General features: G+C 39.0%; 1 protein-coding gene across 1 annotated transcript in view; it reads left to right on the forward strand.

Moving 5' to 3' along the window:
* Nucleotides 1–6,932: 6,932 nt before the first annotated feature.
* Nucleotides 6,933–15,626, forward strand: part of LOC133615315 (eukaryotic peptide chain release factor GTP-binding subunit ERF3A) — a 42,604-nt gene continuing 33,910 nt past the window's right edge. Inside the window, exons 1-2 of the mRNA XM_061973829.1 lie at nt 6,933–7,397; nt 8,124–8,132. Of these exons, the coding sequence (XP_061829813.1) occupies nt 7,201–7,397; nt 8,124–8,132 (206 nt within the window). The 5' untranslated portion in view covers nt 6,933–7,200. The remainder of the gene's footprint in view (nt 7,398–8,123; nt 8,133–15,626) is intronic.

A 15,626-nucleotide genomic window follows, 5' to 3' on the forward strand; every position in this document is an offset into this window, starting at 1 on the left:
ATTCACACAAAAGGGTTGTTTCTTTCTGTTATTAATATTGTGGTTCCTACATTATATATCAATATATATCAATACAGTCTGCAAGGGATACAGTCCGTAAGCACACATGATTGTGTGTGCTGCTGCTCCACTAATAGTACTAACCTTTAACACTTCATTTTACTCATTTTCATTAATTACTAGTTTCTATGTAACTGTTTTTATATTGTTTTACTTTCTTTTTTATTCAAGAAAATGTTTTAATTTATTCATCTTATTTTGTTTTATTTTATTTTTTAAAAGGACCTTATCTTCACTAGGGATGTCCGATAATGGCTTTTTTGCCGATATCCGATATTGTCCAACTCTTAGTTACTGATACCGATATCAACCGATACCGATATATACAGTCGTGGAATTAACACATTATTATGCCTAATTTGGACAACCAGGTATGGTGAAGATAAGATACTTTTTTTAAATAATAACAAAATAAAATAAGATAAATAAATTAAAAACATTTTCTTGAATAAAAAAGAAAGTAAAACAATATAAAAACAGTTACATAGAAACTAGTAAATAATGAAAATGAGTAAAATGAAGTGTTAAAGGTTAGTACTATTAGTGGAGCAGCAGCACGCACAATCATGTGTGCTTACGGACTGTATCCCTTGCAGACTGTATTGATATATATTGATATATAATGTAGGAACCACAATATTAATAACAGAAAGAAACAACCCTTTTGTGTGAATGAGTGTAAATGGGGGAGGGAGGTTTTTTGGCTTGGTGCACTAATTGTAAGTGTATCTTGTGTTTTTATGTTGATTTAATAAAAAATAAACCCGATAACGACAATAAAAAAAACTTGATGCCGATAATTTCCGATATTACATTTTAAAGCATTTATTGTCTCTTATTATTTATCTCTAGTACTAACCTTTAAGAGTTAATTTTACTCATTTTCATTAATTACTAGTTTCTATGTAACTGTTTTTATATTGTTTTACTTTCTTTTTTATTCAAGAAAATGTTTTAATTTATTTATCTTATTTTATTTTATTATTTAAAAAAAAAGTATCTTATCTTCACCATACCTGGTTGTCCAAATTAGGCATAATAATGTGTTAATTCCACGACTGTATATATCGGTATCGGTTGATATCGGTATCGGTAATTAAGAGTTGGACAATATCGGAATATCGGATATCGGCAAAAAAGCCATTATCGGACATCCCTAGTGAAGAAAAGGTCCTTTTAAAAAAATTAATAAGATAAATAAATTAAAACATTTTCTTGAATAAAAAAAGAAAGTAAAACAATATAAAAACAGTTACATAGAAACTAGTAAATAATGAAAATGAGTAAAATTAACTGTTAAAAGTTAGTACTATTAGTGGAGCAGCAGCACGCACAATCATGTGTGCTTACGGACTGTATCCCTTGCAGACTGTATTGATATATATTGATATATAATGTAGGAACCACAATATTAATAACAGAAAGAAACAACCTTTTTGTGTGAGTATGAATGAGTGTAAATGGGGGAGGGAGGGTTTTTTTTTGGGTTGGTGCACTAATTGTAAGTGTATCTTGTGTTTTTTATGTTGATTTAATTAAAAAAAACAAAAAAATAAAATAAAAAAAACGATACCGATAAAAAAAAAAAAACGATATTGATAATTTCCGATATTACATGTTAACACATTTATCGGCAGGCCGACATTATCGGACATCTCTATTAATTTATTATTATTATTATTTTTTATTTTTTTAAAGGACCTTATCTTCACCATACCTGGTTGTCCAAATTAGGCATAATAATGTGTTAATTCCACGACTGTATATATCGGTATCGGTTGATATCGGTATCGGTAATTAAGAGTTGGACAATATCGGACTATCGGGGAAAAAAGCCATTATCGGACATCCCTTCAAATGAATATAGTGCAAAAGGTAAAGATTTAAAGGACAGACATAACCATAACCATAACCAGGTATGGTGAAGATAAGATACTTTTAAAAATAATAATAAAATAAAATAAGATAAATAAATTAAAAACATTTTCTTGAATAAAAAAGAAAGTAAAATAATATAAAAACAGTTACATAGAAACTAGTAATTAATGAAAATTTTAATGAAATATTTTATTTTATTATTATTTTAAAAAGGACCTTATCCTCACCATACCTGGTTGTCCAAATTAGGCATAATAATGTGTTAATTCCACGACTGTATATATCAGTATCGGTTGATATCGGTATCGGTAATTAAGAGTTGGACAATATCGGATATCGGCAAAAAAAGCCATTATCGGACATCCCTAGTGAAGATAAGGTCCTTTTAAAAAAATTAATAAAATAAAATAAGATAAATAAATTAAAGCATTTTCTTGAATAAAAAAGAAAGTAAAACAATATAAAAACAGTTACATAGAAACTAGTAATTAATGAAAATGAGTAAAATGAAGTGTTAAAGGTTAGTACTATTAGTGGAGCAGCAGCACGCACAATCATGTGTGCTTACGGACTGTATCCCTTGCAGACTGTATTGATATATATTGATATATAATGTAGGAACCACAATATTAATAACAGAAAGAAACAACCCTTTTGTGTGAATGAGTGTAAATGGGGGAGGGAGGGTTTTTTTTGGGTTGGTGCACTAATTGTAAGTGTATCTTGTGTTTTTTATGTTGATTTAATAAAAAAATAAAAATAAAAAATAAAAACCCCCCGATAACGACAATAAAAAAAAACTTGATGCCGATATTTTCCGATATTACATTTTAAAGCATTTATTGGCCGATAATATCGGCCTCTCTAGTACCATACTTGCCAACCTTGAGACCTCCGATTTCGGGAGGTGGGGCGTGGTCGGGGTTGGGGTTGGGGCGGGGCGTGGTTGGGGGCGTGGTTAAGAGGGGAGGAGTATATTGACAGCTAGAATTCACCAAGTCAAGTATTTCATACATATATATATATATATATTTATATAGATATCTACATCCTGAAAATATGCAAACAAAACTGTGTTTAGATAATTGATACTTTAAACTTGCATAAATAAATATTAAGGAATATAACATAACTTGGCTTCTGAGAGTTTCAAAATGTAATGAATAAAATGCTAAAGTTGTTGATAAACAATAAATTATTTTAATAATTAAATATGGTCATTTTAAATGAATTATTATGATCATTTAAAATCAATTATTTCAAATATGTTTATTTTAATGTATAATTCTATGCCTGGATGTAATAAGGAGTCACGAAAAACTACAAATAAAAATACAATTAATTTTGATGTTTTTAGCAAAATATAGTAAAAAAATGTTGTTGTTTTTTTTTTTAAATTAATAAACATATTTATTTTTAGGTAAAATAAACATAATAATACAATTTATCTCTAGTCTGGATGATTTAGTTCTTGTCACCCTGTTGTCCTCCCGTCATGAAAAAAGGCTGTCCTCACTCAGGTCCGCATGGAGCTGGAGGGGGCGTGGCCTCCATCTCCGGCTGAAAATCGGGAGATTTTCGGGAGAATATTTGTCCCGGGAGTTTTTCGGGTGAGGCGCTGAATTTCGGGAGTCTCCCGGAAAATTCGGGAGGGTTGGCAAGTATGCTAGTACTAACCTTTAAGAGTTAATTTGACTCATTTTCATTAATCACTAGTTTCTATGTAACTGTTTTTATATTGTTTTACTTTCTTTTTTATTCAAGAAAATGTTTTTAATTTATTTATCTTATTTTATTTTATTATTTTAAAAAAAAGTATCTTATCTTCACCATACCTGGTTGTCCAAATTAGGCATAATAATGTGTTAATTCCACGACTGCATGTATCGGTATCGGTTGATATCGGTATCGGTAATTAAGAGTTGGACAATATCGGAATATCGGATATCGGCAAAAAAGCCATTATCGGACATCCCTAGTGAAGATAAGGTCCTTTTAAGAAAATTAATAAAATAAAATAAGATAAATAAATTAAAACATTTTCTTGAATAAAAAAAGAAAGTAAAACAATATAAAAACAGTTACATAGAAACTAGTAAATAATGAAAATGAGTAAAGTTAACTGTTAAAAGTTAGTACTATTAGTGGAGCAGCAGCACGCACAATCATGTGTGCTTACGGACTGTATCCCTTGCAGACTGTATTGATATATATTGATATATAATGTAGGAACCACAATATTAATAACAGAAAGAAACAACCTTTTTGTGTGAGTATGAAAGAGTGTAAATGGGGGAGGGAGGGTTTTTTTTGGGTTGGTGCACTAATTGTAAGTGTATCTTGTGTTTTTTATGTTGATTTAATCTAAAAACAAAAAAAAAACAAAAAAAAAACGATAACGATAATAAAAAAACCCTATATTGATAATTTCCGATATTACATGTTAACACATTTATCGACAGGCCGACATTATCGGACATCTCTATTAATTTATTATTATTATTATTTTTTATTTTTTTAAAGGACCTTATCTTCACCACAGGCCCGGCCCTAACCAATCTGGCGCCCTAGGCAAGATTTTAGGTGGCGCCCCCCCCCCACATCGGCAGTGAAGTGTATATACTCACAAGAAACCGAATAGCTTTGTCTTTGACCTTTTTTTTTTTTTTACTTACAACTATACCTAATATATAAAGGGGTGGAAAAGTGACTATTACCTGCAGGGCAAACATTAGCTAACCAGAAGGCAATAACAATGTAAACAAAAAACACCTGCTTAAAAGATCTAATACAAATGTCCCTGAGGAATGTAAGGTGGGAGTACTGTAATTACCTAACGTTACATTATTATTTTCCATAACAATTTAGCCCCCTCTACAATATTAACCTGACGTTAAAACAGAACTAGCTATTTATTGATTAGCAATTGCCGAATCATGTAACATTAGCTTAATGCTAAAAAGCCAGGTTACTATCACATTCTGTAACAGACAAATAATTTCATGTAGGCTAACGTTACCTACCTGCTACCTCTGTCTTTTTCTCGTTTCTCCTCCTCTTCTTTTCTCTTTTTTCTTCCCTGGGCACCTGACAGTTTTGGCCGTTTTGACATCTTGTGTTGATTTTTTGATGTGGTGACGTCCAAAAAGAGTCTTGATACGGGAAGGGAGGGGCGCACCGTGCGGGGGTGGGGGTGGGGGGGGGGAGGTGGTAACAAATAATATTTCTATTAAATAGACTTTACTTTGCATTTTAATTAACGTGGGATTATTTTTTTGTATTTAGAAATAATAGTACCACCTTTTTTTCTCTCTTTTTTTTTTTCTCTCCAACATTTGTGGCACTTGCGTGGCGCCCCCTGATGGACGGCGCCCTTAGCATTTGCCTATACGGCCTATGCCACGGGCCGGCCCTGCCGTAAGCACACATGATTGTGCGTGCTGCTGGTCCACTAATAGTACTAACCTTTAACTCTTAATTTTACTCAATTTCATTAATTACTAGTTTCTATGTAACTGTTTTTACATTGTTTTACTTTCTTTTTTATTCAAGAAAATGTTTTTAATTTATTTATCTTATTTTTTAATTTTTTTTAAAAAGGACCTTATCTTCACCATACCTGGTTGTCCAAATTAGGCATAATAATGTGTTAATTCCACGACTGTATATATCGGTATCGGTTGATCTCGGTATCGGTAATTAAGAGTTGGACAATATCGGAATATCGGGGGAAAAAAACATTATCGGACATCCCTTCAAATGAATATAGTGCAAAAGGTAAAGATTTAAAGGACAGACATAACCATAACCATAACCAGGTATGGTGAAGATAAGATACTTTAAAAAAAAAAAAAAAAAAAAAATAAGATAAATAAATTAAAAACATTTTCTTGAATAAAAAAGAAAGTAAAACCATATAAAAACAGTTACATAGAAACTAGTAATTAATGAAAATTTTAATGAAATATTTTATTTTATTATTATTTTAAAAAGTACCTTATCTTCACCATACCTGGTTGTCCAAATTAGGCATAATAATGTGTTAAATCCACGACTGTATATATCAGTATCGGTTGATATCGGTATCGGTAATTAAGAGTTGGACAATATCGGATATCGGCAAAAAAAGCCATTATCGGACATCCCTAGTGAAGAAAAGGTCCTTTTAAAAAAATTAATAAAATAAAATAAGATAAATAAATTAAAACATTTTCTTGAATAAAAAAGAAAGTAAAACAATATAAAAACAGTTACATAGAAACTAGTAATTAATGAAAATGAGTCAAATTAAGTGTTAAAGGTTAGTACTATTAGTGGACCAATCATGTGTGCTTACGGACTGTATCCCTTGCAGACTGTATTGATATATATTGATATATAATGTAGGAACCACAATATTAATAACAGAAAGAAACAACCTTTTTGTGTGAATGAGTGTAAATGGGGGAGGAAGGTTTTTTTGGGTTGGTGCACTAATTGTAAGTGTATCTTGTGTTTTTTATGTTGATTTAATAAAAAAAAACAATAATAAAAAAAACCCAAAAACGATACCGATAATAAAAAAAACGATATTGATAATTTCTGATATTACATGTTAACACATTTATCGGCAGGCCGACATTATCGGACATCTCTATTAATTTATTATTATTATTATTATTTTTATTTTTTAAAGGACCTTATCTTCACCATACCTGGTTGTCCAAATTAGGCATAATAATGTGTTAATTCCACGACTGTATATATCGGTATCGGTTGATATCGGTATCGGTAATTAAGAGTTGGACAACATCGGGGGAAAAAGTCATTATCGGACATCCCTACAAATGAATATAGTGCAAAAGGTAAAGATTTAAAGGACAGACATGAATTATCCTGAATGGCAAATCACTAGTAGATGGGAAATGTAGTTCTGGTGTTTTGACGCGCTGCTAAATGCTACACGTCATCCGAATGTGCGGACTTCATATCCCAGATGTCCTTGCGCGCAGCACTTCCGGTGGAGGGGACGCATGATCTCCAGCAGGCTGTCTCTGCGAGTGCTGAGTCCAAGAGCCTCTTTTGGCATCTCCGCTGCTAGAAGCCGGCCGCTGCTCGGGTCGGACCGAACACATTCCTCCCTTAGTTGGGACGCTTCCTATCATTCAAAGGTGTGACTCGGACACCGGCTTTTTTTTTTTTTGGGGTGTGCACTCCCGTGGCACGTCGCTCCTAACCTCAGTGTAGTGAAGCACCCTATAAAAGACGGAAAAACAAGCCAGGATGGAGCAGAGAGACACAGCCCCCGATTGTTGGGAACAAGAGGACGACGTGGAGGCCACAATCGACGGGCAACTTGAATCCGCCTTCAAGACGTTCAACGTGAACGCCAAGCCCTTTGTGCCCAACGTGAACGCCGCCGAATTTGTCCCGACGTTCGTCGCGAAAGCCCCCGCGGGGAATGACGACTCGGCGGGTAAGTGTGGCTGTCACGTTGCGGTTAGCTTAGTTAGCAGCGAGCTAACAGACCGGGCGGAAGCTAGCGTGCTAACACGCGCTCGTGTCCGGTGACTTTTTATTTAATGGTGGAATGTCCAGTGCTTGTAATTATTAAAAAAAAGACAAAATCGGGTTTCTTGTTAACGCCTTTTTTTGTATATTTTTTTGCGGGATCTTGTCATTTTTATAGAGAAGTGTTATTTGTCTCGTGGAGCCGGCATTAGCATGTTAGCTGCGAATGCTAAGTAGCTCGCGTGTTTAGCCGGTGTGGTTTCCCTCTAGTACCGCCCCGTTACATCCAGGGACTAAACAAACCCGTTATTCCGCATAACGGTGCACTGCACGTCAAAATATACAAGGGTGATAGAAAAAGGGAAATAATAGTAAGTTTTTTGCAAACTGGACATTATTGGTCTCTATTACGTGGTTTATACACTAGTGTGACGTGGATGTTATGACGCAATGCCAGAGTGGACCTAATGGTTATAATATGAATAATCGCTTAAGGCCTCTTTGAAGATGACAACGACCGTAGTTTTCGGACTATAAGTCGCAGTTTTTTTTCATAATTTGGTTGAGGGTGCGACTTATACTCAGGAGCAACTTATGTGGGAAATTATTAACACATTACCATAAAATAATATTATTTAACTCATTCACGTAAGAGACTAGACGTATAAGATTTCATCAGATTTAGTGATTAAGAGTGACATATTGTTTGGTAAACGTATCACACAGTGGTTCTTAACCTGGGTTCGATGGAACCCTAGGGGTTCGGTGAGTCGGGTTCGGCGAAGGTCAAGACACACCCGACTCATCGTGTACCGTATTTTCCGCACTATAAGCCGCCCCGGGTTATTAGCCGCACCTTCAATGAATGGCATATTTCAAAACTTTGTCCACCTATAAGCCGCCCCGGGTTATAAGCCGCACCTACGCTGCGCTAAAGGGAATGTCAAAAAAACAGTCAGATAGGTCAGTCAAACTTTAATAATATATTAAAAACCAGCGTTCTAACAACTCTGTTCACTCCCAAAATGTACGGTAATGTGCAAATGTGCAATCAATAAGCATCAATAACTTAATGTTGCCCGAACGTTAATGTCACAACACACAAAATAAACATAACGCTCACTTTCTGAAGTTATTCTTCATTCATAAATCCCTCGAATTCTTCTCCTTCGGTGTCCGAATTAAAAAGTTGGGCGAATACGGGATCCAAAATGGCCGGCTCCGTCTCGTCGCAGTTCTGTGAATCCTGCCTTCCGGAAAGCTCGGACCACAGTTGTGACCGAAATATCCGCCCAGGCATTTACGATCCACTGGCAGATGTTGGCGTATGTCGTCCGGCGCTGTCCCCCTGTCTTAGTGAAGGTGTGTTCGCCTTCGGTCATCCATTGTTCCCACGCCGTTCGCAGTCGTGCTTTAAATGCCCTGTTGACACCAGTATCGAGCGGTTGGAGTTCTTTGGTTAAATATTGCCTTAAGTTTAAATTCTGCGTTATACGCGTGTCGCTTAGTAGGAGCCATTTTGTGGTCTTTACAGATGTAAACACACAAATGAAATGAAACGCAATATCCGAGGGCTTCTTCTTCTATGGGGGCGGGTGGTTGCTTACAGTAGAAGAAGAAGCGCTTCCTCTTCTACGGGGAAAAAAGATGGCGGCTGTTTACCGTAGTTGCGAGACCGAAACTTTATGAAAATAAATATTTATATTAATCCATATATAAGGCGCACCGGGTTATAAGCCGCACTGTCAGCTTTTGTGAAAATTTGTGGTTTTTAGGTGCGGCTTATAGTGCGGAAAATACGGTAACTCTAAATTAAGTCTTTATTACTTACAATATGTTCCCCTAGTGTCCAAAAAACTCTAAACTAAGTCTTTGTTACTTAGAATATGTTCCCCATACTAAAGTGTTACCAAAAACATATAACTTTGTCTTGAATTTGAAAAGAAAACACATTTTATTTTTAACTAAAGAAGGGTTGGGTGAATGCGCATATGAAACTGGTGGGGTTCGGTACCTCCAACTAGGTTAAGAACCATTGGCTTTGTTAGCAAAGAGCTAACACTTTCCTATGGGCAGACCGGGCGGAAGCTAGCGTGCTAACACGCGCTCGTGTCCGGTGACTTTTATTTAATGGTGGAATGTCTAATGCTTGTAAGTATTAAAAAAGACAAATCAGGTTTCCTGTTAACACCTTTTTTGTAAAAAAAATTGCGGGATCTTGTCATTTTTATAGAGAAGTGTTATTTGTCTCATGGAAACGGCATTAGCATGTTAGCTGTGAGTGCTAATGCGTGTTTCGCTCTAGTACCGCCCCGTTACATCCAGGGACTAAACAAACCCGTTATTCCGCATAACGGTGCACTGTACTTCAAAATATACAAGGGTGATAGAAAAAGTGAAATAATAGTAAGTTTTTGCAAACTCAACATTATTAGTCTCTATTACGTGGTTTATACACTAGTGTGACGTGGATGTTATGACGCAATGCCAGAGTGGACCTAATGGTTATAATATGAATCATCGCTTAAGGCCTCTTTGAAGATGACAACGACCGTAGTTTTCGGACTATAAGTCGCAGTTTTTTCATAGTTTGGTTGGGGGGTGCGACTTATACTCAGGAGCGACTTATGTGGGAAATTATTAACACATTATCATAAAATAATATTATTTATCTCATTCACGTAAGAGACTAGAGCAGGGGTCGGCAACCTTTACCAGTCAAAGAGCCATTTTGACCAGTTTCGCAAATTATAGAAAACAATGGGAGCTGCATAATTTTTGGGAAATTTTAAATGAAATAACACTGCATACAAAGTTTTTTTTTGCTTTGTGCTATGCTTAAACCAGGGGTCTCAGACACGCTGCCCACACCTTTATATGGAATTTGAAAGCTAGTGCGGTACGCGGGTTTTAAATGTATGGCACTTGTCAGCGTTATGCGTGCCGTGATGGTACAGCATATAGCACCCACTACAACCAGCGTGCCTGATCAGCCACACATTGTATGGTGTTTCCGCTTGCTCACGTAAGTGACAGCAAGGCCTACTTGGTCAACAACCACACAGGTTACACGGACGGTGGCGGTATAAAAAAAACTATAACACTCTTACTAATAATGCGCCACACTGTGAACCCACACCAAACAAGAATGACAAACACATTTCGGGAGAACATCTGCACAGTAACACAACATAAACACAACAGGACAAATACCCAGAATCCCATGCAGCCCTAACTCTTCCATGACACATTATACACCCCCGCTACCAAACCCCGCCCACCTCAACCAACGCACAGAGAGGGGGGTGGTTGATGTGTGAGGGAGCAGGGTTGGGGGCGGGGTTTGGTGGTAGCAGGGGTGTATAATGTAGCCCGGAAGAGTCAGGGCTGCATGGGATTCTGGGTGTTTGTTCTGTTGTGTTAAGGTGCAGATGTTCTCCCGAAATGTGTTTGTCATTCTTGTTTGGTTTTGGTTCAAAGTGTGGCGCATTATTAGTAAGAGTGTTAAAGTTGTTTTATATGACCACCGTCAGGGTAATCTGTGTGGCTGTTGACCAAGTATGCCTTGCTGTCACGTACGTGTGCAAGCAGAAGATGTATATTGTATAACAAGTGTTGGGCTGGCACGCTGTTAATACAGATTGTAGAGAGCGCCAAATGTTGTACCATCATGGCACGCCCTTATTATAGCCGTAAGGGTGAAAATCGGTGATTATTAATCCCGGGAGTTTTCTGCGAGAGGCACTGAAATACGGAAGTCTCACGGGAAAATTGGAGGGTTCAGCAAGTAAGCTGCTGAGCCGCATCAGAGTGATCAAAGAGCCGCATGCGGCTCCGGAGCCGCGGGTTGCCGACCCCTGGACTAGACATATAAGATTTCATCAGATTTAGCGATTAGGTGTGACAGATTGTTTGGTAAACGTATAGCACAGTAGTTCTTAACCTGGGTTCGATCGAACCCTAGGGGTTCGGTGAGTCGGGTTCGGCGGAGGTCAAAACACACCCGACTCATCGTGTAAATAAAAACTTCTCCCTATCGGCGTATTACGGATACGACAACAGCAGAAGTCAGACTGATTTGCAGGTGTGTTAATTTGTTGTGAGTTTATGCACCGTGTTGGTTTTGTCGTTTGAACAAGGTGATGTTCATGCACCAGTGAAAAAACATGGTAGCACTTTAGTATGGGGAACATATTCACCATTAATTAGTTGCTTATTAACATGCAAATTAGTAACATATTGGCTCTTAACTAGTCATTATTAAGTACTTATTAATGCCTTATTCGGCCTGGCCTTATTATGACCCTAACCCTCTAACCCTAACCAAATAACTCTAAATTAAGTCTTTGTTACTTAGAATATGCTCCCCATACTAAAGTGTTACCAAAAACATATAACTTTGTCTTGAATTTGAAAAAAAAAACATTTTATTTTTCACTAAAGAAGGGTTCGGTGAATGCGCGCATATGAAACTGGTGGGGTTCGGTACCTCCCAAGAAGGTTAAGAACCACTGTTGTATAATCTGTTAGTTTTACACATAATCATCTTATAAGTAGACGCGGCATTGGCTGCTGTGACGCGAGAAATTGGGCCGCCATCTTGAAGTGGTGATGAGGAGCCGGCGAGCGGCCTAAACTGACAGTTGGCAGGTAGAAAACAAAGATGCCGGTTCAGCATTTTCCTGCTCAAATGAGCGGACTGTTGAAAATAGGAATCGGGGGATTACTTTTCACAAGTAAGATTTAACATTAACGTATTATTGGTTGTATTTTGTGAAAATAATATTACCACAGAGTTGATAAGGAGTAAAGATCTTCAATAGTACCGTATTTTTCCGACTATAAGTCGCCGTTTTTTTTCATAGTTTGGCCGGGGGTGCGACTTATACTCAGGAGCGACTCATGTGTGAAATGATTAACACATTGGCGTAAAATATCAAATAATATTATTTATCTAATTCACGTAAGAGACTAGACGTATAAGATTTCATGGGATTTAGCGATTAGGAGTGACAGATTGTTTGGTAAACGTAGAGCATGTTCTATATGTTATAGTTATTTGAATGACTCTTACCATAATATGTTACGTTAACATACCAGTTGGTTATTTATGCCTCATATAACGTACACTTATTCAGCCTGTTGTTCACTACTCTTTATTTATTTTAAATTGCCTTTCAAATGTCTATTCTTGTTGTTGGCTTTTATCAAATACATTTCCCCAAAAAATGCGACTTATACTCCAGTGCGACTTTTTTCCTTCTTTATTATGCATTTTCGGCCGGAGCGGCTTATAGTCCGAAAAATACGGTACACAAAAAATAATAATAATAATAGATTTTATTTCTAAAAGCACTTTACATTGAGCGAACAACCTCAAAGTACTACATCCATTCGTCCATCCATCCATTTTCTTCCGCTTATCCGAGGTTGGGTCGCGGGGGCAACAGCCTAAGCAGAGAAGCCCAGACTTCCCTCTCCCGAGCCACTTCGTCCAGCTCCTCCCGGGGGATCCCGAGGCGTTCCCAGGCCAGCCGGGAAACATAGTCTTCCCAACGTGTGTCCTGGGTCCTCCCCTTGGCCTCCTGCCGGTCGGACGTGCCCCAAACACCTCCCTAGGGAGGCGTTCGGGTGGCATTCTGAGCAGATGCCCGAACCACCTCATCTGGCTCCTCTCCATATGGAGGAGCAGCGGCTTTACTCTGAGCTCCTCACCCTATCTCTAAGGGAGAGACCCACCACCCGGCGGAGGAAACTAATTTCGGCCGCTTGTACCCGTGATCTTGTCCTTTCGGTCATAACCCAAAGCTCATGACCATAGGTGAGGATGGGAACGTAGATCGACCGGTAAATTGAGAGCTTTGCCTTCCGGATCAGCTCCTTCTTCACCACAACGGATCGATACAGCGTCCGCATTACTGAAGACGCCGCACGGATCCGCCTGTCGTGTCGATCTCACCATCCACTCTTCCCCCACTCGTGAGCAAGACTCCTAGGTATTGAACTCCTCCACTTGGGGCAGGGTCTCCTCCCCAACTTGGAGATGGCACTCCACCCTTTTCCGGGTGAGAACCATGGACTCGGACTTGGAGGTGCTGATTCTCATCCCAGTTGCTTCACACTCGGCTGTGAACCGATCCAGTGAGAGCTGAAGATCCTGGCCATCCATCAGTTGGCTTCAAAGTGCTACAGAGTATTAAAAAAATAAAAACTAGAACAGCCTTATAGCTAGAATTAGTACCGTATTTTCCGCACCATAAGGCGCCCTGGGTTATAAGCCGCGCCTTCAATGAACGGCATATTTCAAAACTTTGTCCACCTATAAGCCGCCCCGTGTTGTAAGCCGCATCTAACTGCGCTAAAGGAATGTCAAAAAAACAGTCAAATAGGTCAGTCAAACTTTAATAATATATTAAAACCAGCGTGATGTGGGCGCGCATGGAATCGTATATCAACATGGACGGAGCTGCGTGAAAAAAGCCACCCGGCCTCTTCGCGTAAACTTCCCTTAACCACTCGCTCATCTTTTCTTCATCTATCCCTTCGAGTTAGCTTTTATGATGACGCCGGCTGGAAAGGTCTCTTTTGGCAAGGTCTTCCTTTTGAATATCACCATGGGTGGAAGTTTCTGGCCATTAGCATGGCAAGCTAGAACCACAGTGAAGGATGACTTCTCATTCTCTGTGGTGCGAATATTCACCGTACGTGCTCCCGTTGTATCCACAGTGCGGTTCACAGGAATATCAAAAGTCAGTGGAACCTCGTCCATGTTGATAATGTTCTCTGGCCGGATCTTTTTTTCAGCTATCTTGTTTTTACAATATGCACGGAAAGTAGCCAGCTTTTCTTGAAAGTCTTTAGGCAGTTGCTGTGAAATAGTAATCCGTGTGCGGATGGAGAGATTGCGTCTTTTCATGAACCGGATCCCTGTCGCTTAGTAGGAGCCATTTTGTGGTCTTTACAGATGTAAACACACAAAGGAAATGAAACGTACGGTAATATCCGCGCGCTTTTTCTTCTTCTACGCGGGCGGGTGGTTGCTTACAGTAGAAGAAGAAGCGCTTCCTGTTCTATGGGGGCGGGTGCTTACCTTGGCGGTTGCTTGCGTAGAAGAAGAAGCACTTCCTCTTCTACGGGGAAAAAAGATGGCGGCTGTTTACCGTAGTTGCGAGACCGAAACTTTATCAAAATTAATCTTAATATTAATCCATATATAAAGCGCACCGGGTTATAAGCCGCACTGTCAGCTTTTGAGTAAATTTGTGGTTTTTAGGTGCGGCTAATAGTGCGGAAAATACGGTAGTCTTCCCAACGTGTCCTGGGTCTTCCCCTTGGCCTCCTGCCGGTCGGACGTGCCCCAAACACCTTCCTAGGGAGGCGTTCGGGTGTCATCCTGACCAGATGCCCGAACCACCTCATCTGGCTCCTCTCCATATGGAGGAGCAGCGGCTTTACTCTGAGCTCCTCCCGGATGACAGAGCTTCTCACCCTATCTGTAAGGGAGGAAACTCATTTTGGCCGCTTGTACCCGTGATCTTGTCCTTTCGGTCATAACCCAAAGCTCATGACCATAGGTGAGGATGGGAACGTAGATCGACCGGTAAATTGAGAGCTTTGCCTTCCGGCTCAGCTCCTTCTTCACCACAATGGATCGATACAGCGTCCGCATTATTGAAGACGCCGCACCGATCCGCCTGTCGATCTCACCATCCACTCTTCCCCCACTCGTGAGCAAGACTCCTAGGTACTTGAACTCCTCCACTTGGGGCAGGGTCTCCTCCCCAACTTGGAGATGGCACTCCACCCTTTTCCGGGTGAGAACCATGGACTCGGACTTGGAGGTGCTGATTCTCATCCCAGTCGCTTCACACTAGGCTGCGAACCGATCCAGTGAGAGCTGAAGATCCTGGCCATCCATCAGTTGGCTTCAAAGTGCTACAGTGTATTAAAAAAATAAAAACTAGAACAGCCTAATAGCTAGAACTAGCACACATATATCTAAAAATTATTTTAAAAAGACGGGTTTTTAAGATTTTTTTTAAAAGCATCCACAGTCTGTGGTGCCCTCAGGTGGTCAGGGAGAGCGTTCCACAGACTGGGAGCGGCGGAGCAGAAAGCCCGGTCTCCCATTGTTCGTAGCTTTGTCCTCGGAGGTTAGCCTGTCCGAAGCGGAGGTGTCGTGTGGAGGATTTGGGGAG

Source organism: Nerophis lumbriciformis, linkage group LG22 (assembly GCF_033978685.3).
Source record: "Nerophis lumbriciformis linkage group LG22, RoL_Nlum_v2.1, whole genome shotgun sequence".
NCBI classification, from domain to species: domain Eukaryota; kingdom Metazoa; phylum Chordata; class Actinopteri; order Syngnathiformes; family Syngnathidae; genus Nerophis; species Nerophis lumbriciformis.